This window comes from Thalassophryne amazonica, chromosome 3 (genome assembly GCF_902500255.1).
Source record: "Thalassophryne amazonica chromosome 3, fThaAma1.1, whole genome shotgun sequence".
NCBI lineage: Eukaryota > Metazoa > Chordata > Actinopteri > Batrachoidiformes > Batrachoididae > Thalassophryne > Thalassophryne amazonica.
This window is the reverse complement of record NC_047105.1, coordinates 6,816,417-6,844,056: the sequence shown is the minus strand read 5'-3', so window position 1 is coordinate 6,844,056 and position 27,640 is coordinate 6,816,417. Positions and strand designations below refer to the sequence as shown.

General features: G+C 40.9%; 2 protein-coding genes and 1 long non-coding RNA gene across 4 annotated transcripts in view; all 3 read left to right on the top strand.

The window, feature by feature from the left end:
* Positions 1 to 18,578, top strand: part of LOC117505814 (complement C1q subcomponent subunit A-like) — a 33,861-nt gene extending 15,283 nt beyond the window's left edge. Inside the window, exons 4-7 of the mRNA XM_034165354.1 lie at positions 3,384 to 3,460; positions 4,410 to 4,526; positions 8,813 to 8,893; positions 18,211 to 18,578. Of these exons, the coding sequence (XP_034021245.1) occupies positions 3,384 to 3,460; positions 4,410 to 4,526; positions 8,813 to 8,893; positions 18,211 to 18,369 (434 nt within the window). The 3' untranslated portion in view covers positions 18,370 to 18,578. The remainder of the gene's footprint in view (positions 1 to 3,383; positions 3,461 to 4,409; positions 4,527 to 8,812; positions 8,894 to 18,210) is intronic.
* Positions 18,579 to 22,168: 3,590 nt separating this feature from the next.
* LOC117505788 (complement C1q subcomponent subunit C-like) overlaps positions 22,169 to 27,640 on the top strand; it is a 31,995-nt gene continuing 26,523 nt past the window's right edge. The window contains exons 1-3 of the mRNA XM_034165329.1: positions 22,169 to 22,291; positions 22,553 to 22,712; positions 24,975 to 25,037. Coding sequence (XP_034021220.1) covers positions 22,607 to 22,712; positions 24,975 to 25,037 — 169 coding nt within the window. The 5' untranslated portion in view covers positions 22,169 to 22,291; positions 22,553 to 22,606. The remainder of the gene's footprint in view (positions 22,292 to 22,552; positions 22,713 to 24,974; positions 25,038 to 27,640) is intronic.
* Positions 23,752 to 24,502, top strand: LOC117505800. 2 transcript variants are annotated; one of them, XR_004559267.1, is made up of 4 exons: positions 23,752 to 23,819; positions 23,894 to 24,041; positions 24,116 to 24,374; positions 24,449 to 24,502. It is a non-coding gene; the product is annotated as an uncharacterized LOC117505800 (long non-coding RNA). The 2 variants fall into 2 exon arrangements; XR_004559265.1 differs by lacking the exon at positions 23,752 to 23,819 and having other exon boundaries at positions 23,831 to 24,041.

Genomic DNA, 27,640 nt, shown 5'->3' with positions numbered 1-27,640 from the left:
AACGCACGACAACAGTGCCAAAAAACAAAACAAAAATCCACTGAACAGGCTGTGGAGCAGCGCAGGTAACACACGACAACAGTGCCAAAAAATAAAATAAAAATCCACTGGACAGGCTGTGGAGCAGCACAGGTAACACACGACAACAGTGGTAAAAAATAAAATAAAAATCCACTGGACAGGCTGTGGAGCAGCACAGGTAACACACGACAACAGTGGTAAAAAATCAAAATCCACTGGACAGGCTGTGGAGCAGCACAGGTAACACACAACAACAGTGGTAAAAAATAAAAATCAAAATCCACTGGACAGGCTGTGGAGCAGCACAGGTAACGCACGACAGCAGTGCCAAAAAACAAAACAAAAATCCACTGGACAGGCTGTGGAGCAGCACAGGTAACACACAACAACAGTGGTAAAAAATAAAAATCAAAATCCACTGGACAGGCTGTGGAGCAGCACAGGTAACGCACGACAGCAGTGCCAAAAAACAAAACAAAAATCCACTGGACAGGCTGTGGAGCAGCACAGGTAACGCACGACAACAGTGCCAAAAAATAAAATAAAAATCCACTGGACAGGCTGTGGAGCAGCACAGGTAACACACAACAACAGTGGTAAAAAATAAAAATCAAAATCCACTGGACAGGCTGTGGAGCAGCACAGGTAACGCACGACAGCAGTGCCAAAAAACAAAAATCCACTGAACAGGCTGTGGAGCAGCACAGGTAACGCACGACAACAGTGCTAAAAAATAAAATAAAAATCCACTGAACAGGCTGTGGAGCAGCACAGGTAACGCACGACAACAGTGCTAAAAAATAAAATAAAAATCCACTGAACAGGCTGTGGAGCAGCACAGGTAACACACGACAACAGTGCTAAAAAATAAAATAAAAATCCACTGGACAGGCTGTGGAGCAGCACAGGTAACACACGACAACAGTGCTAAAAAATAAAATAAAAATCCACTGAACAGGCTGTGGAGCAGCACAGGTAACGCACGACAACAGTGCTAAAAAATAAATAACACACGACAACAGTGCTAAAAAATAAAATAAAAATCCACTGGACAGGCTGTGGAGCAGCACAGGTAACGCACGACAACAGTGCTAAAAAATAAAATAAAAATCCACTGAACAGGCTGTGGAGCAGCGCAGGTAACACACGACAACAGTGGTAAAAAATAAAATAAAAATCCACTGGACAGGCTGTGGAGCAGCGCAGGTAACACACGACAACAGTGGTAAAAAATAAAATAAAAATCCACTGAACAGGCTGTGGAGCAGCGCAGGTAACACACGACAACAGTGGTAAAAAATAAAATAAAAATCCACTGAACAGGCTGTGGAGCAGCACAGGTAACACACGACAACAGTGCCAAAAAACAAAACAAAAATCCACTGAACAGGCTGTGGAGCAGCGCAGGTAACACACGACAACAGTGGTAAAAAATAAAATAAAAATCCACTGAACAGGCTGTGGAGCAGCGCAGGTAACACACGACAACAGTGGTAAAAAATAAAATAAAAATCCACTGGACAGGCTGTGGAGCAGCACAGGTAACGCACGACAACAGTGCCAAAAAACAAAAAAAAATCCACTGGACAGGCTGTGGAGCAGCACAGGTAACACACGACAACAGTGCTAAACATAAAATAAAAATCCACTGAACAGGCTGTGGAGCAGCGCAGGTAACACACGACAACAGTGGTAAAAAATAAAATAAAAATCCACTGGACAGGCTGTGGAGCAGCACAGGTAACGCACGACAACAGTGCCAAAAAATAAAATAAAAATCCACTGGACAGGCTGTGGAGCAGCGCAGGTAACACACGACAACAGTGGTAAAAAATAAAATAAAAATCCACTGAACAGGCTGTGGAGCAGCGCAGGTAACACACGACAACAGTGGTAAAAAATAAAATAAAAATCCACTGGACAGGCTGTGGAGCAGCACAGGTAACGCACGACAACAGTGCCAAAAAACAAAACAAAAATCCACTGAACAGGCTGTGGAGCAGCGCAGGTAACACACGACAACAGTGGTAAAAAATAAAATAAAAATCCACTGGACAGGCTGTGGAGCAGCACAGGTAACACACGACAACAGTGGTAAAAAATCAAAATCCACTGGACAGGCTGTGGAGCAGCACAGGTAACGCACGACAACAGTGCCAAAAAATAAAATAAAAATCCACTGGACAGGCTGTGGAGCAGCACAGGTAACGCACGACAACAGTGCTAAAAAACAAAACAAAAATCCACTGAACAGGCTGTGGAGCAGCACAGGTAACGCACGACAGCAGTGCCAAAAAACAAAACAAAAATCCACTGAACAGGCTGTGGAGCAGCACAGGTAACGCACGACAACAGTGCTAAAAAATAAAATAAAAATCCACTGAACAGGCTGTGGAGCAGCATAGGTAACACACGACAACAGTGCTAAAAAATAAAATAAAAATCCACTGAACAGGCTGTGGAGCAGCACAGGTAACACACGACAACAGTGCTAAAAAATAAATAACACACGACAACAGTGCTAAAAAATAAAATAAAAATCCACTGGACAGGCTGTGGAGCAGCACAGGTAACGCACGACAACAGTGCTAAAAAATAAAATAAAAATCCACTGGACAGGCTGTGGAGCAGCACAGGTAACACACGACAACAGTGCTAAAAAATAAAATAAAAATCCACCGAACAGGCTGTGGAGCAGCACAGGTAACACACGACAACAGTGCTAAAATAAAATAAAAATCCACTAGGCAAGCTGTGGAGCAGCACAACAACAGTGCTAAAAAATAAAACAAAAATAAAAACGAAAGCGTTAGCAAGCTAGTTAGCCTGCCAACGCTGATGAAGGCCAGCTGATAAAAGAGCTCCGTCGCGATGCTTCGACCGTTAGAGGTCTTCCTTAGGCGTTGGAGCACGGTGAAAAAGTAAAAAAAAGTTAAAAAGTCTTGAAAAAGACTGTTAATTCAAAGAACTCAAACAGCTCAGTTCAAACAGCTAACAGCTAACAGATACCAGGTACAGCATCTGAGTTCCTGGAGACACTGTACTGGACCAACATTTTGAAGGTAAAGCTGAGACAGAAGATTTACCAGTCAGTTTATGCTCCAATCCTCACCTGAACTTTGGATAGTAAACCAGACGCTCAATGATGCTGTGGAATGAGGAACCGGATGTTAGAAACAAAACCCAAGTTCCAGATATGCTCAACTGAACATCTGAGCTCCTTCGAGTACTTTGACATATTTTCAGTTATAGATGTTTTGGAGTTGTTATTTGCTTCATTGTTGTGTATTTTCTTCACTTTTTATTGTTTTTTTTTAAATAGCGTAAAGATGAAATGTGTATTTGTGTGTATTTTGTTGCAGGCAGTGGCTCTGCCTCTCATGCTCAGTCCGCTTTCTCCGTCATCAGAAACTCGACCACCTATCCACCGTACAACCAGGTTCAGTCCATCATGCCTTTTTAATCCGTATTGATTTTAGACTGTTTGAGTTCAATGCATTTGACTTTCGCTTTGAACTGTCAAGATCCCTCGTTCTATTGGACATCTAACCAACTGAAGGGTCAAATATGACTTGTTATTCATGTTTTATAGTAACCATAGGTGTATCTTTAAGCAATTCACTGACCTAAACACACACACACACACACACACACATATATATATATATATATATATATATATATATATATATATATATATATATATATATATATATATATATATATATATATATATATATATATATATATATACTTTAGTATTGGGCCAAAAATCTGACCTTGACCTTTGTCCTTGACTTCTGTCCAATTAAAAACAAATCTAATCACTTTGTCCTTGGATGATCCTCAGTAGTTCCACCAAATTTGATGCAAGTGGAACAAAACTGAGTAATTTTGTTCACACCCAGACTCACACACTGGCCCCACCCCTTTATTCACCTGTGCCCCAGAATGAGTTCAATTGTCCTCATGTCTCAGCTCAAGTCAACGTGTCCCGTGTGCAGTCGTTTCTAATGATGTCAAAAGGCCCACGTCTCAAACCTCTCCACTCCAACAATACTAAAAGGAAGTCCCCCATTACCCTCGTTACTTTTAAAGCATTAAGGAGCTGATTCTGTGGGAGTGGAAGGGAAGTCATGTGTTCAGTCAGCTGCTGTTTCACACAGAAAAGAAAAGTTAGAAAGAGGCGGAGCACTTTTAGTTCCACCTTCCACTCAGAGGAACATCTGCCATTTTTAAATATTTCACATAAAACGTGTGTTTGACACGTTTGTAAGAGTAAAAGTTGAGACAAGTAAAAGTCATGAAGCAGTTCTGATTTGTGTACCATAATGTGCAGCTGGAGCTTCAGTGATGTCATAAAGGCACGGCCCCTTTGTGTGTCACAGATTGTCACCTATGAGAGAGCGCTGGTCAACAAACCCAAGGACTTTAACCTGGACACGGGTCACTTCACCTGCAGCATTCCTGGGTTTTATTACTTTGTCTTCAACTCGGCTTCAAAGGTAACAGGAAACCAGCCAACTTTATTTACACGCCTCACAAAGTGCTTTAACATGAACTGGCATTTTTCTGTCCGACCTTCAGCTCACATGTCATCTTATAGTAGGGTGATTCTTAGACTACGGGCATTTATTATGTCCTTTGATCATATTATATGAAAAACAGAAAAAAAAGGGAAATTTCACACTTTTATAGTTATCTTTACAATGAAAGTGTGTTAAGAAATTTGTTCTAGTAGTCTATGATGACTTTTTCACCTTTTTTCAGCATCATTATATGCAAATATTGCCGTTTTGTGCTTGTCCCACACCCAGACTTTTGATCTTCAATGATAAAAATGAATGGTAAAGAAACGTTTTAAAATATCTCTGAATAAAATGTCAGTAAAATAATAAAAACATAATTGGGGTATTCAATGTCATACAACTGTTGTGATTTTTTTAAACAAAATGTAGTTGTCCCACACTATTTCCGTAATTTCCACCACAACACTGTAATGTCCCTTTAAACAGTTTGTATGAAAGATTGTTTGGGTAGTTTCTATGGAGATAAACAGTGACATCAGAGCACATGTATATAGCGCCAAATCACAACAAACAGTTGCCCCAAGGCGCTTTATATTGTAAGGCAATGGTGTGGTGGAAATTACATTTACAAGGCCAATAGTGCCCGTAGTTAAAGAATCACCCAGTAACTGCTGCTATGCATCTGTGTGTCTGTCACGTGGAGGCTTCTGGACTACCTCTCAGTGATCTCTGGTTGGGGGAGCAGTGCATTAGTGTGCCTTCATAGGGAGAGTGGCGACATGACGAGTCAAAAAAATTGGTCACGTGGCTCACAGTGCCATCTTGGGTTCAAAATAGCATTCACTGTTAATCTGTCTGCATGTAAATCCAGCTTTTTTATGTATTAATTCACTGAAAATGTCAGGTTGTTGTGGCATTTGGAGGCAAAAATAGACACAACAAGGGCTTTAAGATGTTCAGATTCCCTTCAAATCTGAACAGAAGAAAAAATTGGGAAAAATAAAGTCAGCATGTAGGATGGAAGCAACTTCATCGTCAAAGCTTTGAGAGGTAAATTTATTGTTCAGTCCCATGTACAGTTAAACTCACCTAAACCGTCATCGTATTAACCAGATATTCACAGTCACCGGACAAAAACAGTCCAAAAGTTTTTGTATTGTTTTGTATATAACAGATTTTGTACAGTGGATTTTTCACTCACATCAGATAAAATGTTCCATCCGATCGCAATGTATTTTCATTAAACGCCTCACATGTGGGACCCGAGTCATTTCTGTGATTAAAAGCCTGACTATTTTTTTCACACTGTGTTCAGACTCGGACCTGCAGCCTGATGTGCACCTGTTAAATCAGACACAGAAAAAGGCTGTGATTTGACACTTTTCTGATTTCAATCCTTCGCCTGCCATCATATTTTAATAGTTTTTACAGTGCGCACGCTGATTACATTTTGACAATGGATCAAATACATTTGGCAGAAAAAAAATTTCAGAGGAAATTTTGACCCGGTCATTAAATGAGGCGCACGTCCTGATAGATGTTCAGCGCCTCCTGACTGTAACTAATTCGTTACACACATATCGCTCACATCCGAGGTTGGGTAGGATTACTTTGAAATGTAATCGAAAAGTAATCAGATTAGATGTAATCCAAATGTATGTACATACATACATGTAATCCACATGTATTCTTTCAAAGTAATCCTACCCAACCTTGCACATCAGATAAATGTCCCGTCTGATCGCAATGTATTTCCATTAAAAACCTCGTGCAGTCTGGACGTGCACAGTAACAGAGGTACAAATTAAAGTTCAGCGCTGTGACACTTGCAGATTTGAGGAAAGTGGGACCGTAGTCATTTCTGTGATGTGAAAAGAGGAAACTGTTCAGCTTACCTTTGATTTGGACGTGATGATTGTTGAAAGAAAAGCTTGTTGAGGGTCAAATTAGTCCAGAAGAAAGCAAAATCCAGAGAAGGAGAACTTTAAAACTGTCACGCACGTCATTGCGTGACACAGAGTTACAGAGCTGCAGCTGCATAAATCAGGCTTTAATTAAATTAATCATCATAACTTGAAAATTTATGTAAATTTGATAGCTTAACTATTTTTATATTTATTTTGATAGCACCTGTACCTGGATGTGTTGTTGTGGCGCTGTGCTCTGAGTTGACGCCACTCTCTCTAATCAAGACACTCTACAGTGCATACGTCATTATTGTCCAGATCGGGCCTGAGCCCTGAAAGTTATTGGGGTCTGAAAAAATAACTTTTTCCTTATAGGACACAGCTCACCCAAATTTGGTACATGAGTTAGGCTGGGTGTTGCCAGGTACATGCCTGAATTAGGTCTCAATCAGGTCAGAACCCTGAAAGATGTTGATGTCAGAAAAATGTACCTGCGCCCAAATGGGAAAGTTTACAGTCTATCCGATGCTTCTACATTGTATAGTCAAAATACAAACTGTATTCATCTGTAAATATGGGGTGATTATCCACAGTATCATGTCAGTTTCAGATAACTGCACCAAACTTTTCTACTTTCAACATTTTTACAATTCACAGATTTATTGTACAAGAAATTGTTCTGTTTCACCAGAACCCTTTTAGAACACTGAGTAAATCTAGAGGACAAGTTGGGACATGCCCAGCTCTCCACAATTCCTCTAATACTCACTGGGCTGGTAAGCATTGAAAGCCAAGATAAGCATGTCCCAACTTGTCCCCTGGCACTCTGAAATGGAGGTGTTCCTTTGTCTCGCTCGATCAGCGAATCCGTCCTGATGCGCGAAGCCTCCGCGCGGCTTTCCATGACAAAATCTCTTGTTAAAAGTGAAATCTGCCGGAAAATGGCTGATGTCCAGCTCTTGTGAGAACCAGAGAAATTGCTGATAACGGTCCCAGCTCCACACAGCCATCCGTTTAGAAATGATGTGGTGTTTTCTGCCTCTCGATGGCGGCTCGGAGCGCAGTGCGCCGTGCGCCATTGTGAGGCGTCCTTAAAGCTGTAGTAACACTCCTTATTCTCTGTGAAGCCCGTAAAATTTTCACCGAAAGCCAGATAAATTTTTCGTATGGTTTCCAGCTGCTTGTCTCTAACAGTTTCTGAAAAAATTCTGATGAAAAAAAAGCCCAAATTATTCCGCTATTTCCTCACAATGAAACAACGACGAGAGGGGTGGACCACTCCTCCCACAAGGCGTACTCACAGGCGAATGACGCAACCGACAGGCGTGGAAAAACTCACGCATGCACACGAAGGTTCAAGCTTGGCTGACGTAAAAACATATGAATCAAATCCATATGGTTTTTGAAAAAAATAATAAGGTCGGATACTTTTCTAATAGACCTCATATAGTGATACAGGACGATACAGAACGATACTGACAATATGATGTGATATGATTCACCCCTGTTCCCGATTCAATGCGATTTGATATGTATTTGATGGTGAGTCAGTTCCTCACAATGCGATACGATGCAATTCAACATGATGCAAAGAAATTATACCAAAAATTTAAATAGAAAATAAGAAGCTGCAATTCAGTATGGTACTATGGTATTCTTTTTCTTCTGATTCTACTAGAGGCAGAGGATTTGTTTTACTCTTTATAAGCAGCAAATTTACCAGATTCAACATTAAGGAACAGGAATCAGTTCCCTTATATGTGGAACCTGTTTGATCACACTGTCAGAACTTAAACAGTAAAACAACATCACTCTCAATGACTGACTTAAAGTGAGTCACTCACTGACAGAGTACCACCTTGGCAAAAGTAATTTGAGATACTTTCTTACCAGTTTTGCTGAGTTAGGGGGCGCAGCATTCTTTCCAAATGACCTGCAACTTCTGAAGTTTCCCATCTTTTAAAAAAAAAGCTAAAATACTGTAATTCCAAATGCCTGATTTAAATGTTTGAGGTGCGTCAAAAATCTTGTGCTGTTGTTGTAGGCCTCCATTTTGAAATAGATTTGTTGTGGTAGAAATGCGCTTTCAGGCTTCCGTCCGTGGTGTATTCAATGTGTCTTGGACAAAATCGATGCAAGCATGCAGCGACCAATCCATCGCAATTTCACCAGACAATTGAATCGATGCATACTGAATGAATCGACACGTTTGTATCTAGATACCGATTTGTATTGATTAATCTCCACATCCCTACTTTGTATGTATGAAGTAAAGTCTAGAACTGACAAAGAAGAAGCAGTGAGAGTTGGCGGTGCCGTACCGATGACCCGGATTGTGTTGTCTTTTGTTTGTAGGTCAGTTTGTGTCTGCGCATAGCGAGTGATGCTCTGGTCAACAAGCTTGGATTCTGTGACTACAAAAAGCACCACGATCAGGTCAGTCCGCTGCTGTGAGGTGTCCATTTATCATTTTCTTTTCTGCCACTTGCACGGGCTCAGGTTGCAACGCCAGTAGACCAAGTATGTCAACCCACACTTCCCCATCCGCAGCCAAGTCCTCTAGCTCTTCCTGTCGGATCCTGAGGTGCTCCCATATCAAGTGGGAGATATAATCCCTACAGCGTGTCCTGGGTCTTCCCCGGGTCTCCTCCCAGTTGGATGTGCCTGGAAGACCTCCCTAGGGAGACCACCAGGAGGCGTCCTCACCAGATGCCCGAACCATCTCAACTGGCTCCTTTCGATGCAAAGAAGCCCCGGCTCTACTCAGAGTCCCTCCTGGATTTTCAAGCTTCTCACCTTGTCCAAGAGTGCAAGTCTAGATACCTGACAGAGGAATCCCATTTCCACTTTTGTATCTGCAACCTTTTTCTTTCGGTCATTACTCAAAGTTCATGGCCATGGGTGAGGATAGGAAAGTAATTTGACTAGAAAATTGAGAGTCTCATCTTCTGACTTAGGTACTTCTTCACCATGATATCTGGAACAACAGCGCATACATCTGCAGTGCTCCATACAGGACACCTTGAGGGACCTGATCCTACACCTGGTAAACTACCAGGATGGAACCTGCATTGTTCCTTCTGAATCTGAGGTTCAACTAACGGTCTTGGTCTCCTCTCTTACATATGCTGTCCAAAGGGAGGGTGAGAAATGTGATTTCTGTAGAATTGGAACATCTTGTCCAGTCCATCCTTAAAGATGAGGACCACCACCCCAGTTTCCCAGTCCAAAAGTACTGTCACCAACTTTGATGCAACATTGTGTAGTCATGTTAGTCATGACAACCCAGCAACCCAGAGACTTCAGCATATCAGAGCACATCTCATCTTCTCAGGGAAACGTACCATTGAATTTTTTTTTTTTTTGACTACTTTGGTGACTTCAGCTAGGTTAATGGCACCAGATCTGCCCAAATCTTCCATCCCTGCCTCTTCAGTCTGGTCATGTCAGTAGGGTTGAGGAGATCCTCAAAGTGTTCTTTTCACCACTTGACAATATCCTCAGTCTAAGGTAGCAGCTCTCTGAGGGCCTAACATATCATACCGCTGAGCTTCCAGGGACGAGTCCTAAGTGCAGGATTAGTTCCTGCTTAAAGTTTAAAGTCACTCAGAGCACTTTGTGCATGAAGTTTTTGTCATTGTTGTCACTGTCATTATTGTTGTCACTGTTGTCGTTGTTGTTGTCACTGTTGTCGTTGTTGTCACTGTTGTCATTGTTGCCGTTGTCATCACTGTTGTCGTTGTTGTTGTCACTGTTGTCATTGTTGTTGTCACTGTTGTCATTGTTGCCGTTGTCATCACTGTTGTTGTTGTCGTCACTATTGTCGTCACTGTTGTTGTCACTGTTGTCATTGTTGTAACTGTTGTTGTCGTCATTGTCGTCACTGTTGGCATTGTTGTTGCTGCTGTCACTGTTGTCGTTGTCAACGTCAATGTTGTTGCTGTTGTCATCACTACTGTTGTCATCACTGTTGTTGTTGTCATCACTGCCGTTGTTGCTGTTGTTGTCATTGTTGTTGTTGTTGTCATTATCATAACTGTTGTTGTTGTTGTTGTTGCTGTTACTGCTGTCGTTGTCACTGTTGTCATTGTTGTTGTTGTCACTGTTGTCACTGTTTTTTTGTTGTTGTTGTCATTGTTGATGTTGTCCTCATTGTTGTCTTTGTTGTCACCGTTATTGTCGTTGTTGTTGTTGCCTTTGTTGTTGTCATCAATGTTGTCATTGTTGTCACTGTTCTCACTGTTGTTGTCGTTGTTGTCACTGTCATTATTGTTGTCACTGTTGTCGTTGTTGTTGTCACTGTTGTCATTGTTGCCGTTGTCATCACTGTTGTCATTGTCGTCACTATTGTCGTCACTGTTGTTGTCACTGTTGTCATTGTTGTAACTGTTGTTGTTGTCATTGTCGTCACTGTTGTCATTGTTGTCAACGTCAATGTTGTTGCTGTTGTCATCACTACTGTTGTTGTCATCACTGTCATTGTTGTCATCACTGCCGTTGTTGCTGTTGTTGTCATTGTTGTTGTTGTCATTATCATAACTGTTGTCATTGTTGTTGCTGTTACTGTTGTCGTTGTCACTGTTGTCATTGTTGTTGTTGTCACTGTTGTCACTGTTTTTTTGTTGTTGTTGTCATTGTTGATGTTGTCCTCATTGTTGTCTTTGTTGTCACCGTTATTGTCGTTGTTGTTGTTGCCTTTGTTGTTGTCATCAATGTTGTCATTGTCGTCACTGTTCTCACTGTTGTTGTCGTTGTTGTCACTGTTTTCATTGTTGTCACTTTGTTGTTGTTGCTATTGTTGTTGTCGTCACTCGTTGTTGTCTTTGTTGTCACTGTTGTCACTGTTGTCATTGTTGTTGTCATCACTGTTGTCGTTGTTGTAATTGTTGTTGTTGTCACTGTTGTCGTTGTTGTTGTTGTCATTGTCTTTGCTGTCGTTGTTGTTCTTGAGAAAATCTTCTCATGATTTTCACGATGGCGCCTGTGACTGGCGTGGCCGTCGCTCGGCTCCTGTTGTGTTGGTTACTAATGGCCACTTTTACAACATATGTTATTTTATCAGCCTGACTAGCAGATGGAGGTGTCTTGGCTTTACGGACTTACGATCGGGACTCTTTGTTTCATATCAAGGAGACAATGGAGAGCCTATTTGCTACACGAGACAGGTTCAACCAGGCGTTTCCTCCGCCCCTAACTATCGGCTCCGACTCACCTGATTATCCGCTGCTGTTGAGGGCGCCGTGTAAGATCCGCAGGAGGCTTTTTGGATAAGAGGAGAAGAGGCTCGCGGGCTGGTGTCCAGGTGAAGAGAAGGCGTGCAGCGGTGCGTTTGGGCGCCAGCACTGGTGGCCGAGGATGTGCCTTTCGGAGACTTGGCAGAGAGAAGAGGAATTTCTTCATTTAAATGAGCTCTGCCCTGCTAGGTTCTGTGTCCTTGGGAAGCCCCGCCCCTGTCGCCGTGGTGGGGGCCTTGCCATCGTTTATAAAGAGGATTGTGTGTGTAAAGGGGTACAGTCACAGGATTTTCCCTCCTTTGAATCACAGTTGGTCAAGGTGGGTTTCTCAAACCCATTTTTCTGTGTGTTGGTTTACCGCCCCCCAGGCCCTGCTACTGCCTTTCTTAAGGATTTTAGTGACTTTTTATCCTCTATTATAACGTTGGAATCTGTTTTAATCTGTTTGAAGCTTTTAATTTTGTGCAACATGTTTGAGCCCACTCACCAAAAGGGTCACATTTTAGATTTAGTTTTTACACTTGGCCTAGACATTTTAAATATGGCTATAAAAGATGTCCACTTCAGCGACCATAGTCTTGTTTCGTTTGACCTGCATTCCAGCTCTGATCAGAAGCCCTTAGAAGTTAAGTCTCGGAGGAGTATCATCACTGCTGAAACTGCTGAAAGATTTTCTTCTATGTTTAATCCTTGTTTGTTCACTGATTTTCTTGATATGGACAATTTTATCCAGTGTTTTAACCAACACTGTGATACTATTCTTGATCAGTTGGCTCCTGTTAAATACAACGTGTCTTTACAGAAAAATGAGTGCCCCTGGATTAATGAAGAGCTCTTAAGTTTTAAGAGACTGTGTCGAAGGACTGAACGCCTGTGGAAATCCTCTAAACTTGAGGTTCACAGGCTTCATCTCAGGGAGCTGGTTCTATCATATAACAAATGGCTGAGAGTGCCCGCTCTGTCTACATACGTCAGCTGGTGTCTGTGAATAAGAAGAATCCCAGAGTGTTGTTTGATACAATCAACTCTCTTGTATGTCCTGCTGCTTCAGTTACTCCTGTGTTTTCTGAAGCTGACAGCAATGCTTTTTTGAGTTTTTTCACTGACAAAATCAAGTTGATTAAGGATAATCAATCAATCAATCAATTTTTTTATATAGCGCCAAATCACAACAAACAGTTGCCCCAAGGCGCTTTATATTGTAAGGTAAGGCCATACAATAATTATGTAAAACCCCAACGGTCAAAACGACCCCCTGTGAGCAAGCACTTGGCTACAGTGTTGATAAAATAAGATAAAATTCCACCCTCCCTGTGTGGTACTTCTACTGTTATTGAGCCTGTTCCCAGCATTTGGTCTTCATTTAGGGCTGTGACACTTGCTGATATTTCGGCATTGGTGAGCAAGATGAAACCTTCCTCTTGCTCATTGGACATCCTTCCCTGCAGGCTCTTTATTAAAGTATTTGAGGTAATTGGTCCGTGCATTACTAGAATGGTAAATCTTTCTCTGTCCACCGGTGTGTTTCCCAGTGCTTTTAAGCATGCCATAGTGTTGCCTCTACTGAAAAAACCAGGTTTAAATCAAATGGAGCTAAGTAGTTTTAGACCTATTTCTAAGCTCCCATTCCTGTCTAAGATCCTCGAGAGGGTGGTTTCAGACCAACTGACACTCTTCCTGGATCAGAATAACATTCATGACAGGTTTCAGTCCGGTTTTCGTAGACAACACTCTTCGGAAACGGCTCTTTTGAAAGTGTCCAGCGACATTATGATGTCTGCTGATGCTGGGAAATCCACCGTGTTGGTTCTTTTGGATTTGTCCTCTGCCTTTGATACTGTTGACCACCAGGTCCTGCTGAATAGACTGAGGGATCATGTCGGACTGTCGGGGTCAGTTCAGAATGCTCGTAGCACGGGCCGGGGCGGAGGATTAGCAGCAATCTTCCATTCCAGCTTATTAATTAATCAAAAACCCAGACAGAGCTTTAATTCATTTGAAAGCTTGTCTCTTAGTCTTGTCCATCCAAATTGGAAGTCCCAAAAACCAGTTTTATTTGTTATTATCTATCGTCCACCTGGTCGCTACTGTGAGTTTCTCTGTGAATTTTCAGACCTTTTGTCTGACTTAGTGCTTAGCTCAGATAAGATAATTATAGTGGGCGATTTTAACATCCACACAGATGCTAAGAATGACAGCCTCAACACTGCATTTAATCTATTATTAGACTCGATTGGCTTTGCTCAAAATGTAAATGAGTCCACCCACCACTTTAATCATATCTTAGATCTTGTTCTGACTTATGGTATGGAAATAGAAGACTTAACAGTATTCCCTGAAAACTCCCTGCTGTCTGATCATTTCTTAATAACATTTACATTTACTCTGATGGACTACCCAGCAGTGGGGAATAAGTTTCATTACACTAGAAGTCTTTCAGAAAGCGCTGTAACTAGGTTTAAGGATATGATTCCTTCTTTATGTTCTCTAATGCCATATACCAACACAGTGCAGAGTAGCTACCTAAACTCTGTAAGTGAGATAGAGTATCTCGTCAATAGTTTTACATCCTCATTGAAGACAACTTTGGATGCTGTAGCTCCTCTGGAAAAGAAAGCTTTAAATCAGAAGTGCCTGACTCCGTGGTATAACTCACAAACTCGTAGCTTAAAGCAGATAACCCGTAAGTTGGAGAGGAAATGGCGTCTCACTAATTTAGAGGATCTTCACTTAGCCTGGAAAAAGTCTGTTGCTCTATAAAAAAGCCCTCCGTAAAGCTAGGACATCTTTCTACTCATCACTAATTGAAGAAAATAAGAACAACCCCAGGTTTCTTTTCAGCACTGTAGCCAGGCTGACAAAGAGTCAGAGCTCTATTGAGCTGAGTATTCCATTAACTTTAACTAGTAATGACTTCATGACTTTCTTTGCTAACAAAATTTTAACTATTAGAGAAAAAATTACTCATAACCATCCCAAAGACGTATCGTTATCTTTGGCTGCTTTCAGTGATGCCGGTATTTGGTTAGACTCATTCTCTCCGATTGTTCTGTCTGAGTTATTTTCATTAGTTACTTCATCCAAACCATCAACATGTTTATTAGACCCCATTCCTACCAGGCTGCTCAAGGAAGCCCTACCATTATTTAATGCTTCGATCTTAAATATGATCAATCTATCTTTGTTAGTTGGCTATGTACCACAGGCTTTTAAGGTGGCAGTAATTAAACCATTACTTAAAAAGCCATCACTTGACCCAGCTATCTTAGCTAATTATAGGCCAATCTCCAACCTTCCTTTTCTCTCAAAAATTCTTGAAAGGGTAGTTGTAAAACAGCTAACTGATCATCTGCAGAGGAATGGTCTATTTGAAGAGTTTCAGTCAGGTTTTAGAATTCATCATAGTACAGAAACAGCATTAGTGAAGGTTACAAATGATCTTCTTATGGCCTCGGACAGTGGACTCATCTCTGTGCTTGTTCTGTTAGACCTCAGTGCTGCTTTTGATACTGTTGACCATAAAATTTTATTACAGAGATTAGAGCATGCCATAGGTATTAAAGGCACTGCGCTGCGGTGGTTTGAATCATATTTGTCTAATAGATTACAATTTGTTCATGTACATGGGGAATCTTCTTCACAGACTAGGGTTAATTATGGAGTTCCACAAGGTTCTGTGCTAGGACCAATTTTATTCACTTTATACATGCTTCCCTTAGGTAGTATTATTAGACGGTATTGCTTAAATTTTCATTGTTACGCAGATGATACCCAGCTTTATCTATCCATGAAGCCAGAGGACACACACCAATTAGCTAAACTGCAGGATTGTCTTACAGACATAAAGACATGGATGACCTCTAATTTCCTGCTTTTAAACTCAGATAAAACTGAAGTTATTGTACTTGGCCCCACAAATCTTAGAAACATGGTGTCTAACCAGATCCTTACTCTGGATGGCATTACCCTGACCTCTAGTAATACTGTGAGAAATCTTGGAGTCATTTTTGATCAGGATATGTTGTTCAAAGCGCATATTAAACAAATATGTAGGACTGCTTTTTTGCATTTACGCAATATCTCTAAAATCAGAAAAGTCTTGTCTCAGAGTGATGCTGAAAAACTAATTCATGCATTTATTTCCTCTAGGCTGGACTATTGTAATTCATTATTATCAGGTTGTCCTAAAAGTTCCCTAAAAAGCCTTCAGTTAATTCAAAATGCTGCAGCTAGAGTACTGACGGGGACTAGAAGGAGAGAGCATATCTCACCCATATTGGCCTCTCTTCATTGGCTTCCTGTTAATTCTAGAATAGAATTTAAAATTCTTCTTCTTACTTATAAGGTTTTGAATAATCAGGTTCCATCTTATCTTAGGGACCTCGTAGTACCATATCACCCCAATAGAGCGCTTCGCTCTCAGACTGCAGGCTTACTTGTAGTTCCTAGGGTTTGTAAGAGTAGAATGGGAGGCAGAGCCTTCAGCTTTCAGGCTCCTCTCCTGTGGAACCAGCTCCCAATTCAGATCAGGGAGACAGACACCCTCTCTACTTTTAAGATTAGGCTTAAAACTTTCCTTTTTGCTAAAGCTTATAGTTAGGGCTGGATCAGGTGACCCTGAACCATCCCTTAGTTATGCTGCTATAGACGTAGACTGCTGGGGGGTTCCCATGATGCACTGTTTCTCTTTTTGCTCTGTATGCACCACTCTGCATTTAATCATTAGTGATCGATCTCTGCTCCCCTCCACAGCATGTCTTTTTCCTGGTTCTCTCCCTCAGCCCCAACCAGTCCCAGCAGAAGACTGCCCCTCCCTGAGCCTGGTTCTGCTGGAGGTTTCTTCCTGTTAAAAGGGAGTTTTTCCTTCCCACTGTAGCCAAGTGCTTGCTCACAGGGGGTCGTTTTGACCGTTGGGGTTTTACATAATTATTGTATGGCCTTGCCTTACAATATAAAGCGCCTTGGGGCAACTGTTTGTTGTGATTTGGCGCTATATAAAGAAATTGATTGATTGATTATCCAGCCTTATGACCCTGCCAGGGCTTTGAGGTCTGTGGACCAAAATCTGTTGATGGTTCCTCGCACCCATTTTGCAACCAGAGGAGAGCGATCCTTCCAGGCTGTTGTTCCCAGGCTCTGGAATGGTCTCCCGCTCTCTCTGCGCTCACTGGAGTCTGTCGATACTTTTAAAAGCCAACTTAAGACTTTCTTTTTTACTCAAGCGTTCGCTTAGCTTTTAGGCTGCTCTGTTATCCTATGTTTGTTTTATGTTTTTATGTCTCTGCCATTGTCTGATGTTTTGTGTGGTGTACTCTGCTTTTATGTTGTGAAGCACCTTGTGGCTCTTGTCTGTGAAAGCTGCTATATAAATAAAATTTACTTACTTACTTGTTGTTGTTGTCACTGTTGCCGTTGTTGTTGTCACTGTCGTTGTTGTTTTGTCGCTGCTGTTATCATTGTTGTTGTTGTTGTCGTTGTTGTTGTTGTTGTCCCTGTTGTCATCACTGTTGTCGTTGTTGTAGTTGTTGTTGTCACTGTCGTTGTTGTTGTTGTCCGTGTTGTTGTCATTGTTGTTGTTGTCTTTGTTGTCGTTGTTGTTGTTGTCCCTGTTGTCATTACTGTTGTCGTTGTTGTAGTTGTTGTTGTCACTGTTGTTGTTGTTGTTGTTGTCCCTGTTCTTGTCGTTGTTATTGTTGTCCCTGTTGTCATCATTGTTGTTGTTGTTGTTGTTGTCGTTGTTGTTGTCCCTGTTGTCATCACTGTTGTCATTGTTGTAGCTGTTGTTGTCACTGTCGTTGTTGTTGTTGTCCCTGTTGTCGTCGTCGTTGTTGTTGTCCCTGTTGTCATCACTGTTGTCATTGTTGTAGTTGTTGTTGTCTTTATTGTCGTTGTTGTTGTTGTCCCTGTTGTCATCACTGTTGTCATCACTGTTGTTATTGTTGTTGTCACTGTCGTTGTTGTTGTTGTCCCTGTTGTCGTCGTCGTTGTTGTCCCTGTTGTCATCACTGTTGTCGTTGTTGTTGTTGCTGTTGTCGTTGTTGTTGTTGTCCCTGTTGTCATCACTGTTGTTGTTGTTGTAGTTGTTGTTGTCACTGTCGTTGTTGTCCCTGTTGTCGTCGTCGTTGTTGTTGTCCCTGTTGTCATCACTGTTGTCATTGTTGTAGTTGTTGTTGTCACTGTCGTTGTTGTTCATGTTGTCGTCGTCGTTGTTGTTGTCTTTGTTGTTGTTGTTGTTGTTGTCCCTGTTGTCCCTGTTGTCATCACTGTTGTCATCACTGTTGTCGTTGTCGTCACTGCCACTGTTGTTGTTGTTGTCACTGTTGTTGTTGTTTTTGTCATTGTTGTCATTATTGTCATTGTTGTTGTTGTTGTTGATGATCAGACTAAAATCAAAAGTGTCACTTGTATCCAAAGCAGCGTTGTGTTTTTCTGAACTGCTCAAACACTGAACTTAAGTTATCTTTGAAGAGGACTAAATTTTGGAATTCTTGGACATTTATTAAAGATGGGGAATTTCAGTTTCAGGTGATGTCGGGGGGTGTGGTCTTGCAGCTGACTGCTGGACAGAAGGTTTGGCTGGAGTCTTTTAAGGAAAACCAGGAGGATTCTGAAGTACGAGATGTGAGAGAGAAACAAATCATCTTCAACGGCTTCCTGATTTTCCAAAATCAGCAATAACAGATTAATATCATCAAAGTGTCTGGAGAGGCTTTGTTGCTTTATGACATCAGCAACTAAAAATCTGAGTTAAGTGTTGTTTTTGAAGGTTTACGAGTATTTGAAACAAACGTCTTCAGCTTTGGTCTCAAACGCTGAATATGAGAATCAGCTTTCTAAATGTTTATGTACATTCTATTCAAATAAATGGAATTTTATCAAACTTTACATGGCGTATGATTGTGTTCCTCCCTGCTTCCTTACAGCGCTCCTGAACGCCCACACGATTTTTCTGAACTTGTGCTCTCAACTGTAGTTTTATGCAGTGACAGTCAGCTTTGACTCGTGTAATAATGAAAACTATATTTGCAGTATATGTTTTGGGACTTTGTTGTTCAGACAGAGAATTCAAATTGTCCATTGTTTTTGATTTTGATGGAGTGTGTCCGAACGCATCATTTCCCATCAGTTCATCAAACATCCAACTGAAAACACCTAAAATATTAAAGGCCTGGAAGGAGGTCTTAGAAAAGCCGTAAGAGTCGACAAGATTTTGAAAGTCCAAGCCAAGTCCTTCAGAGCTTCCTCCAAAGCCACGTGCAGATACACTGTATGTCCCCACATAGTGCTCGTGTGACGGAGGCCAGCAAGTGTCGCTGTGCAGATGGTAGTCAGTAAACCTCACTCCTCACTCTGGCCACAGATGCCAGGGCCTACGGGTTTTAGCCTTCTGCTCAGAGCGCCCGCCAGTGACTGCGAGTTCGCATCCCGAGTGGAGTGACGGAGAGAAACACACACAATGCGGAGGTTAAAGTAACGACCCTATTCCACAAGGCGCTGTTCTGTTGCATTCAGCCACGATCCAAAAAAGTATAACATCGTGATGAAACAGCCTTCTCTGGCAGACCTCCAAACAGGTTGGCTTATAAAGTGCAGACCTGGCAACCTGCCCAAAAATACAAGTAAGGAGCCTCATGGAACCTCAACAAGCACTACTTCAGCTTCAGATATTTACCCTGATGGAGCACGAGCAAAGATGTTTTAAGATGTACTCACTAGGACTATCTCGTTTAAAGACATCGGGATGAAATTTTTTAACAGTTCAAAAATTTAACCCCGATTTCAAATCTGGTGCTGATGATGATCATAATTACCACATATACCATGTTTCCATAGTCAAGAAGCTTGAATCTTCAACTGGACTGGGTTGCTTGACACATGGACGTTTTGCTTCTAATCACAGAAGCTTCTTCACCTAAATTTCTTGCTCTGGTAGCCTGACTTCTGTCTTGACTCTTGTAGAGAAGAGCCACGTTCTACCAGAGGAAGCTTCTGCGATTAGATGCGAAACGTCCTCATGCTGACGTGACCCGCAGACTTCTTATTCACCTTAGGGACACAAAGTAGTCCTGCACCCTGAGAACGTAAAGCCCGGGCCGGTACATAAGGTTTAATTAGGTCAACTAGGTAGGGAGGTGCCAGTCCATGAATAATTTTATAGGTTAGTAGCAGAACCTTAAAATCTGATCTCACTGGGACAGGAAGCCAGTGAAGAGACGCCAAAATGGGTGTAATGTGGTCAAACTTTCTGCTTCATGTCAAAAGTCTGGCTACAGCATTTTGAATCAATTGGAGAGCCCTAATGCTAGACTGCGGTAAACCAGAAAATAGAACATTGCAGTAGTCCAATCTAGAAGAGATAAATGCATGGATCAGGGTCTCAGCCTTGGTCGCGATGCCATGCTGTGGAGGAAATGTCTCCACTTTTGAAAAGCAGCTCAGACATTTCTTCTGGTTTCAGATTGTCCAACTTTGTGACTTCTACTGTCCTCTGCTCTACCAACTGAGCTGTCAACGGGACATCATCACGCCCGCTCCTTTTTCTGGTGGTAACTTTCTCAAAAACTGTTTTTCTTTTTTAACTAATTGTTCTTGCTGGGACTTTCTCCGCCATCATGAAACTGAGCTCACTAGGTTTCGCTAACAGTTTTTTCCTTTTGACAACTTTAATTAAAACCTACTGAAATGACAAAACTACCGCCCAGTCAGCGGTTGTCTAGTTCGAGCAACGCGCTGACGCTGCACACGATGACTGTATTCTCTGATACGTGCAGAGCAGCAACAAAGTTTGACAGCCAATGACTGGTCGAGGCCCACGCAGGAGGATTGGATGGTCACACGGTTACACAACATGCGCACAATGACTGTGGGAGTGAAAGCTGACAAACATTTTGGATTCACCAACTTTGGCAAAAATCACGGTTTGCCTCTATGATCAGCAACATTTAGCAATAATTAGCAAAAATGGCTGAACATTAGTGACTATTAGCATATTTTAGCAACAGCGTTGGTGACGATTAGCAACTATTTGCCACTGTTTGGGAACATTTGCGAGCTTTTGAAAACTCCTGGTAAAATACCAGACGGATGACAGGAAGATCAAACTCTCCTCAGCATTCAGACTTCTCCTGATCCCCGTGGAAGACAAAGCTCAGAAGACCCGCCTGTGGAAGGTCTGGAGAACATATAGAAGATGGATTTCCAGATGATGAACATGAATTTCTGTCAGGAAGAAGCCTGACGTGCTGCTGCCCCTGAGGACGAATGGCTTTTTCTGGCTGTTGCAGCAGAAGAGAAAGAAACAAGAATAAAGTCAGAAGACAAAGACGACTGTCTGGGTCAGAGAGTTGGTCGCAAACCAGAAAGAACTTTAGCAACACGTGTTACAACGTTTACACAAATGTTTGACACACTTTTGCAACTGTTTGTGGAAAAATTAATTTCTCCAAGAAATTTTGAACATATTCAAAATTTATGTGCCACAAGAAATACTGTTTACGACCCAAAAAACTGTTTCCAAAGTGCTTTGCAACCTTTTATGAACCCTGACAAAACTCAAAATTTACACCGTTCACCAGCGTTCGCTGCTCCATGAGATACAGTTTAGGGATCAAAGGTTGAGGTCACACTTCAAGGTCAAAAGTTCAAATCAGACTTGGACAGGAAATCACATGTGGGCTTTCAGAATGTCTCATTAGAACTTTACTCCAAGTGACTCTGAAGTTCAGAATCAGCGTCATTCAGACTCAGTTATTTGTGGGTCCAGCTGGTGCTGTAGAGCAGGTGGCTGAGTGGATCCGGAGCCAGCCTGCCAATGTGTAGACACGAGTTTGAATCCCGCTCATGCTGCCTGTCTGTGTCCGTGGACAAGACGCTTAATCTGCATCGTCTCCATCCACCCAGCTGTAAATCAGTACCAGCCTTGTCCAGGGGGAGTCATAGACTCTCATCCCCTTTACAGAACCCAGAGGTAAGCACCAGCACCATCAGGTCTCATGACATAGACCGAACTTTCTTCTTCTCTGCCACTGTAAGTAAGACCATTTGACTGACCTTGACTTTGACCATCAAGGTCAAATCAAAATGATATATTTAGCAGAACCCTCCCAGGACTTTATTCTGTGACTACGGGTTGGTCACGTCTGATTCAGCGTTTGAAAATTTACCCTGAAATATTTGCATTGCCAAAAATTTTGACTGAACTTTGACCTTAGTCTTTGATCCTTAAATGTAAAAAAAAGTAATTGGCTCATCCTCATGTGGAAGGCAAAGCATCTGTAAAATGTGGGTGAAATCCACCATGGAGATAAGATATTTTAACAGAGACAGACAGACAGACAGACAGACAGACAGACAGACAGTCAGACGCAGGTGAAAACAGTAAACCCACTGATGGGAGTCAGAGGGATTCGTTAATCACAGCTGGTTTCATCTTTAAGTTTTGATCTCCTCCCAAACTGCCAATGAAAAAAATGCAGAACCACATTCAGGAAGTAAGAAAATAAATTTCCAGAGTAAAAGCTGCTGATAAATCAATTTTGTATCACTTCCTGCTGACATTTTCTGTTTGCTCTGAACGGCGGACGGCTCTTCGCTCTTTCTGGTGAGTTTTTAAACTTTTTTTTTTCAACATCTTTGTTGATTACGCAAATTTCACATGGAACTAATTAACAAGTCAATCATTTTATTTCTGGTGTTTCATGGCTAACTGTTTTTTTTTGTTGTTGTTGTTTTTGCAAAGTAACTGCGGAAAGTTTTCAACTGTTTGAAAGTGTAACATAATTAAAATCATTATAATTATTATTATATCTCTAAATTGTCACCATTTATTTCAATCTGACTTTGTGTTGGTGCACAAAAACAGCAGTGTTCTTTGGAAACTGAACCAGCAACCATTCTGTAGCCTCCTCTTGCCGTCATGCAGCATCACAGTCTTCTCATTATCTTGGCCTTGCTGCCATTGGCTGTACACCTGGTGGCTGCCATGGAGACCTGCCAAGCATCAGGAATGCCTGGGATGCCAGGTAGTGGTTTACAAGTATACACACTAAATGTTGTTAACAAAGTCCAGTTACCACAACATACAAACATAATAACCAGCATGACTTTGAGGGTAGTTATGTCTAAATCAGGTGAGCGTTACTTTGATGGTAGTTATGTCTAAATCAGGCGAGCATTACTTTGAGGGTAATTATGTCTAAATCAGGTGAGTGTTACTTCGAGGGTAGTTATGTCTAAATCAGGTGAGCATTACTTTGAGGGTAATCATGTCTAAATCAGGCCAGCGCTACTTTGAGGGTAATTATGTCTAAATCAGGTGAGCGTTACTTTGAGGGTAGTTATGTCTAAATCAGGTGAGCATTACTTTGAGGGTAATCATGTCTAAATCAGGCCAGCGCTACTTTGAGGGTAATTATGTCTAAATCAGGTGAGCGTTACTTTGAGGGTAGTTATGTCTAAATCAGGTGAGCGTTGCTTTGAGGGTAGTTATGTCTAAATCAGGTGAGCATTACTTTGAGGGTAATTATGTCTAAATCAGGTGAGCGTTACTTTGAGGGTAGTTATGTCTAAATCAGGTGAGCATTACTTTGAGGGTAATCATGTCTAAATCAGGCCAGCGCTACTTTTAGGGTAATTATGTCTAAATCAGGTGAGCGTTACTTTGAGGGTAGTTATGTCTAAATCAGGTGAGCATTACTTTGAGGACAGTTATGTCTAAATCAGATGAGTGTTACTTCGAGGGTTATTATGTCTAAATCAGGTGAGCGTTACTTTGAGGGTAGTTATGTCTAAATCAGGTGAGCATTACTTTGAGGGTAATCATGTCTAAATCAGATGAGTGTTACTTTGAGGGTAATTATGTCTAAATCAGGTGAGTGTTACTTCGAGGGTAGTTATGTCTAAATCAGGTGAGCATTACTTTGAGGGTAATTATGTCTAAATCAGATGAGTGTTACTTTGAGGGTAATTATGTCTAAATCAGGTGAGTATTACTTCGAGGGTAGTTATGTCTAAATCAGGTGAGCATTACTTTGAGGGTAATCATGTCTAAATCAGGCCAGCGCTACTTTGAGGGTAATTATGTCTAAATCAGGTGAGCGTTACTTTGAGGGTAGTTATGTCTAAATCAGGTGAGCATTACTTTGAGGGTAATCATGTCTAAATCAGGCCAGCGCTACTTTGAGGGTAATTATGTCTAAATCAGGTGAGCGTTACTTTGAGGGTAGTTATGTCTAAATCAGGTGAGCGTTGCTTTGAGGGTAGTTATGTCTAAATCAGGTGAGCATTACTTTGAGGGTAATTATGTCTAAATCAGGTGAGCGTTACTTTGAGGGTAGTTATGTCTAAATCAGGTGAGCATTACTTTGAGGGTAATCATGTCTAAATCAGGCCAGTGCTGCTTTTAGGGTAATTATGTCTAAATCAGGTGAGCGTTACTTTGAGGGTAGTTATGTCTAAATCAGGTGAGCATTACTTTGAGGGTAATCATGTCTAAATCAGGCCAGCGCTACTTTGAGGGTAATTATGTCTAAATCAGGTGAGCGTTACTTTGAGGGTAGTTATGTCTAAATCAGGTGAGCGTTGCTTTGAGGGTAGTTATGTCTAAATCAGGTGAGCATTACTTTGAGGGTAATTATGTCTAAATCAGGTGAGCGTTACTTTGAGGGTAGTTATGTCTAAATCAGGTGAGCATTACTTTGAGGGTAATCATGTCTAAATCAGGCCAGCGCTACTTTTAGGGTAATTATGTCTAAATCAGGTGAGCGTTACTTTGAGGGTAGTTATGTCTAAATCAGGTGAGCATTACTTTGAGGACAGTTATGTCTAAATCAGATGAGTGTTACTTCGAGGGTAATTATGTCTAAATCAGGTGAGTGTTACTTTGAGGGTAGTTATGTCTAAATCAGGTGAGCATTACTTTGAGGACAGTTATGTCTAAATCAGATGAGTGTTACTTCGAGGGTAATTATGTCTAAATCAGATGAGTGTTACTTCGAGGGTAATTATGTCTAAATCAGATGAGTGTTACTTCGAGGGTAATTATGTCTAAATCAGGTGAGAGTTATTTTGAGGGTAATTATGTCTAAATCAGGTCAGTGTTACTTCGAGGGTAATTATGTCTAAATCAGGTGAGCGTTTCAGAAGGTCTCGTTGTTTTTGTCTGTGATTCCTTGTTTTAAATTCTACAGTGATGTGGTATCTACCTTTAAGTCTGTGAATGTCCAAATAATAATGGACCTAACTGTATAATTGTTGGATTCATATTTGTATCCATCTGTGCTCAGGGATTCCCGGGCTTCCTGGCCGGGACGGTCGAGATGGAGAGAAAGGACAGAAAGGGGAATCAGGTAACCATCATGTTTTTATGCCTAACTTTAATACTAAAATTACAGTAACATCACAAATACTTCAAAGTCTTCAAAAGCTCTGAATCTTACATTTCAGGGATTCTGTCGTTTCATCAGTGGTGGGCACAGCTAACCAAAAAGTTAGCTTCGATAACCGCTAATCAGCTAACTGAAACGTTATCTTTCATAATGCTAAACCAATAATCCACCAAAAAATTGATCAGAAGCTACAGGTAACTGCTAACTTTCAGTATTGTCTCCAGTACACTCTCAGCTACTGAGAAGCCGATTTTGAGTTTAAACACCGCCAACGCTTCTGATAGAATCAAAGACGATCACAAACCCAAACAGCCAATGTGCTACTGTCTTTGTGCGCCCTGCCCACTGCTGTAGGGAAGCACCATTTACCTTCATAGCTTACAGCAGTGCAGCTGTGAGGCAGACATCTTGAAAACGAAATCAGGTTTGACTTATGGTTTTGATTTATAAATCAAATTAATCTGGGTAGTTTAACTACATTAATGTCAAGTCTGTCATTTTTACTTTGGTTTTTAATTGCACTCCTCCCACTGCACTGTTTTTTCTGTTTCTCTGTTTTTCTGTTGCACACAGCCTTTCATATTTCATATTTCTTTTTTTTTATCTTATATTTTATCTTATCTTGACACATATGTTATATTTTATCTTAGCATTTTATCTCTTCTTAATGTTGCACCATTGTACCGAAGCAAATTCCTAGTCTGTGAATCCTGTTCACTGGCAATGGCAATAAACTTCTTCTGATTCTGATTCTGATTCTGTACAAAGTGAAAATATAACACATATCTTTTATTTTAAAATAATGCACTAATTCTGAAGTTTTGAATATTGACACACACAGATGCCAAACTGTATTATGGGTAAACTGAGCCTCAACTTCAATTAAATGTATTCACTTTATATAGCACTAAATCACAACAGAGTCGCCTCAAGGTGCTTCACACAAACCAGTTCAGAAAACAAAATAAGATCTATTAAAAGATTAAAAAGCATAGTAAAAGAGTAAAAAAGTAAAAAGCATAGTAACATAATATGTCAGTATGTAATATGCCATCCAGTAGATGGGTCAAAATGCATAGAACACTATCATCTACTTGATGGCAGTGTGAATGATGCCTGGCTATATCACAATTTTAACAGAATTTTCAGTTTTGCAAATGACTTTTTGTAATAAATGAATAAAAATGACATATTTTACAAATACACATTTATTTGTAAAAACCAACACACACGTTTTGTGTTGGTTAAATGAATCAACTAATTAGTAATCGCAGGATCAGTTTACCCATAATAGTAGAGAAGCTTGAATCTTCGACTGGACTGGGTTGCTTGACGCGAGGACGTTTCACTTCAAATCACAGAAGCTTCCTCAGCTAAAATTCTTGCTCTGGAAGTCTGACTTCTGTCTGACTCTTGTAGAGAAGAATAAAACAGAAGCCAACAAAAGCTGGAGTTTTAAACCTAACCAGACCCCTTCTACTGAGAGGCAGACTGCTATAGGCTAGTGACTAAACAATAGCTCTAATTAGCAACTACTGTGCTCTAGTTAGCACACCTAATGACAGGACAGCTGTCCCTCTAATGATGGCATGGATGCCTTTCTGATGGCTCCCTTGATGACGTGAATGACTCATTACCATGAACAAAAGACTGAAACTCCTTTGACCTGAGTACCACATTGTAAACAGGGGATAAAGCGTGTCTCAGACCCCCTCCCCGGTTAAGGCTGGGTTTCAAACGTTTCACAAAGAATGCCCCCTTGACCCCTTTCTCAAACCATTTCTTCTCTCTGGCTAAGATTTTAACTTCCTACCCATAATGCAGATTGGTATCTGTGTGTTAATGATCAAAATTTCAAAATTAGTGCATTATTTTAAAATGAAAATATATGTGTTTGATTTTCACTTTGTACAAATGACAGAGTTGACATTAATGGCATTAAAATATCTGGATTAATCTGGTTTATAAACCAAAACCAGCCGAAGTCCGAAGACCACTGTACGTATGCTGTCAAGAGTAATGACTTTTGTTTTGTTTTTGGTTTTTTTTTGTTGTTGTTGTTGTTTTGAAAACGCAGTATTCAAACTCAGAAAAGCAGCCTGGCGGCCAGGCCTCTTCTGCAGGGGTACAGTTGAGCTCAGCTCCTCTTAGCTGCCTCACTGCTCCAAAATACATAGCAGACAGGAGCCAACAGGGTTTATAAATGTTTTTCACCATTGCTAGCTATGTAAAAACATTAGCAGTGTAAAAGTTATCAGAACTAAATTTATCGGAAGCTAATTGGTCCGTTGATGGCTTTTAAAATTAGCTGAAAAGCTAATCCACTAACAAAAAAGTTAGCTTCAATAATTAGCGTAACTGTGCCCACCACTGCGTTTCATGTAATTTGGCATCATTTGTGTTCTCATGTTGTTGTTTTACACATTGATATTTTCGAGAATTTATCACACAAGTACGATTTGAAATTACAAATATTTATGCAAATTTGTGTGCCAAATTAAAACTGGCATTACTCCATCTGCACCACAGCTACACGCATGAAGAAAATGTTGGACCACGTGCAA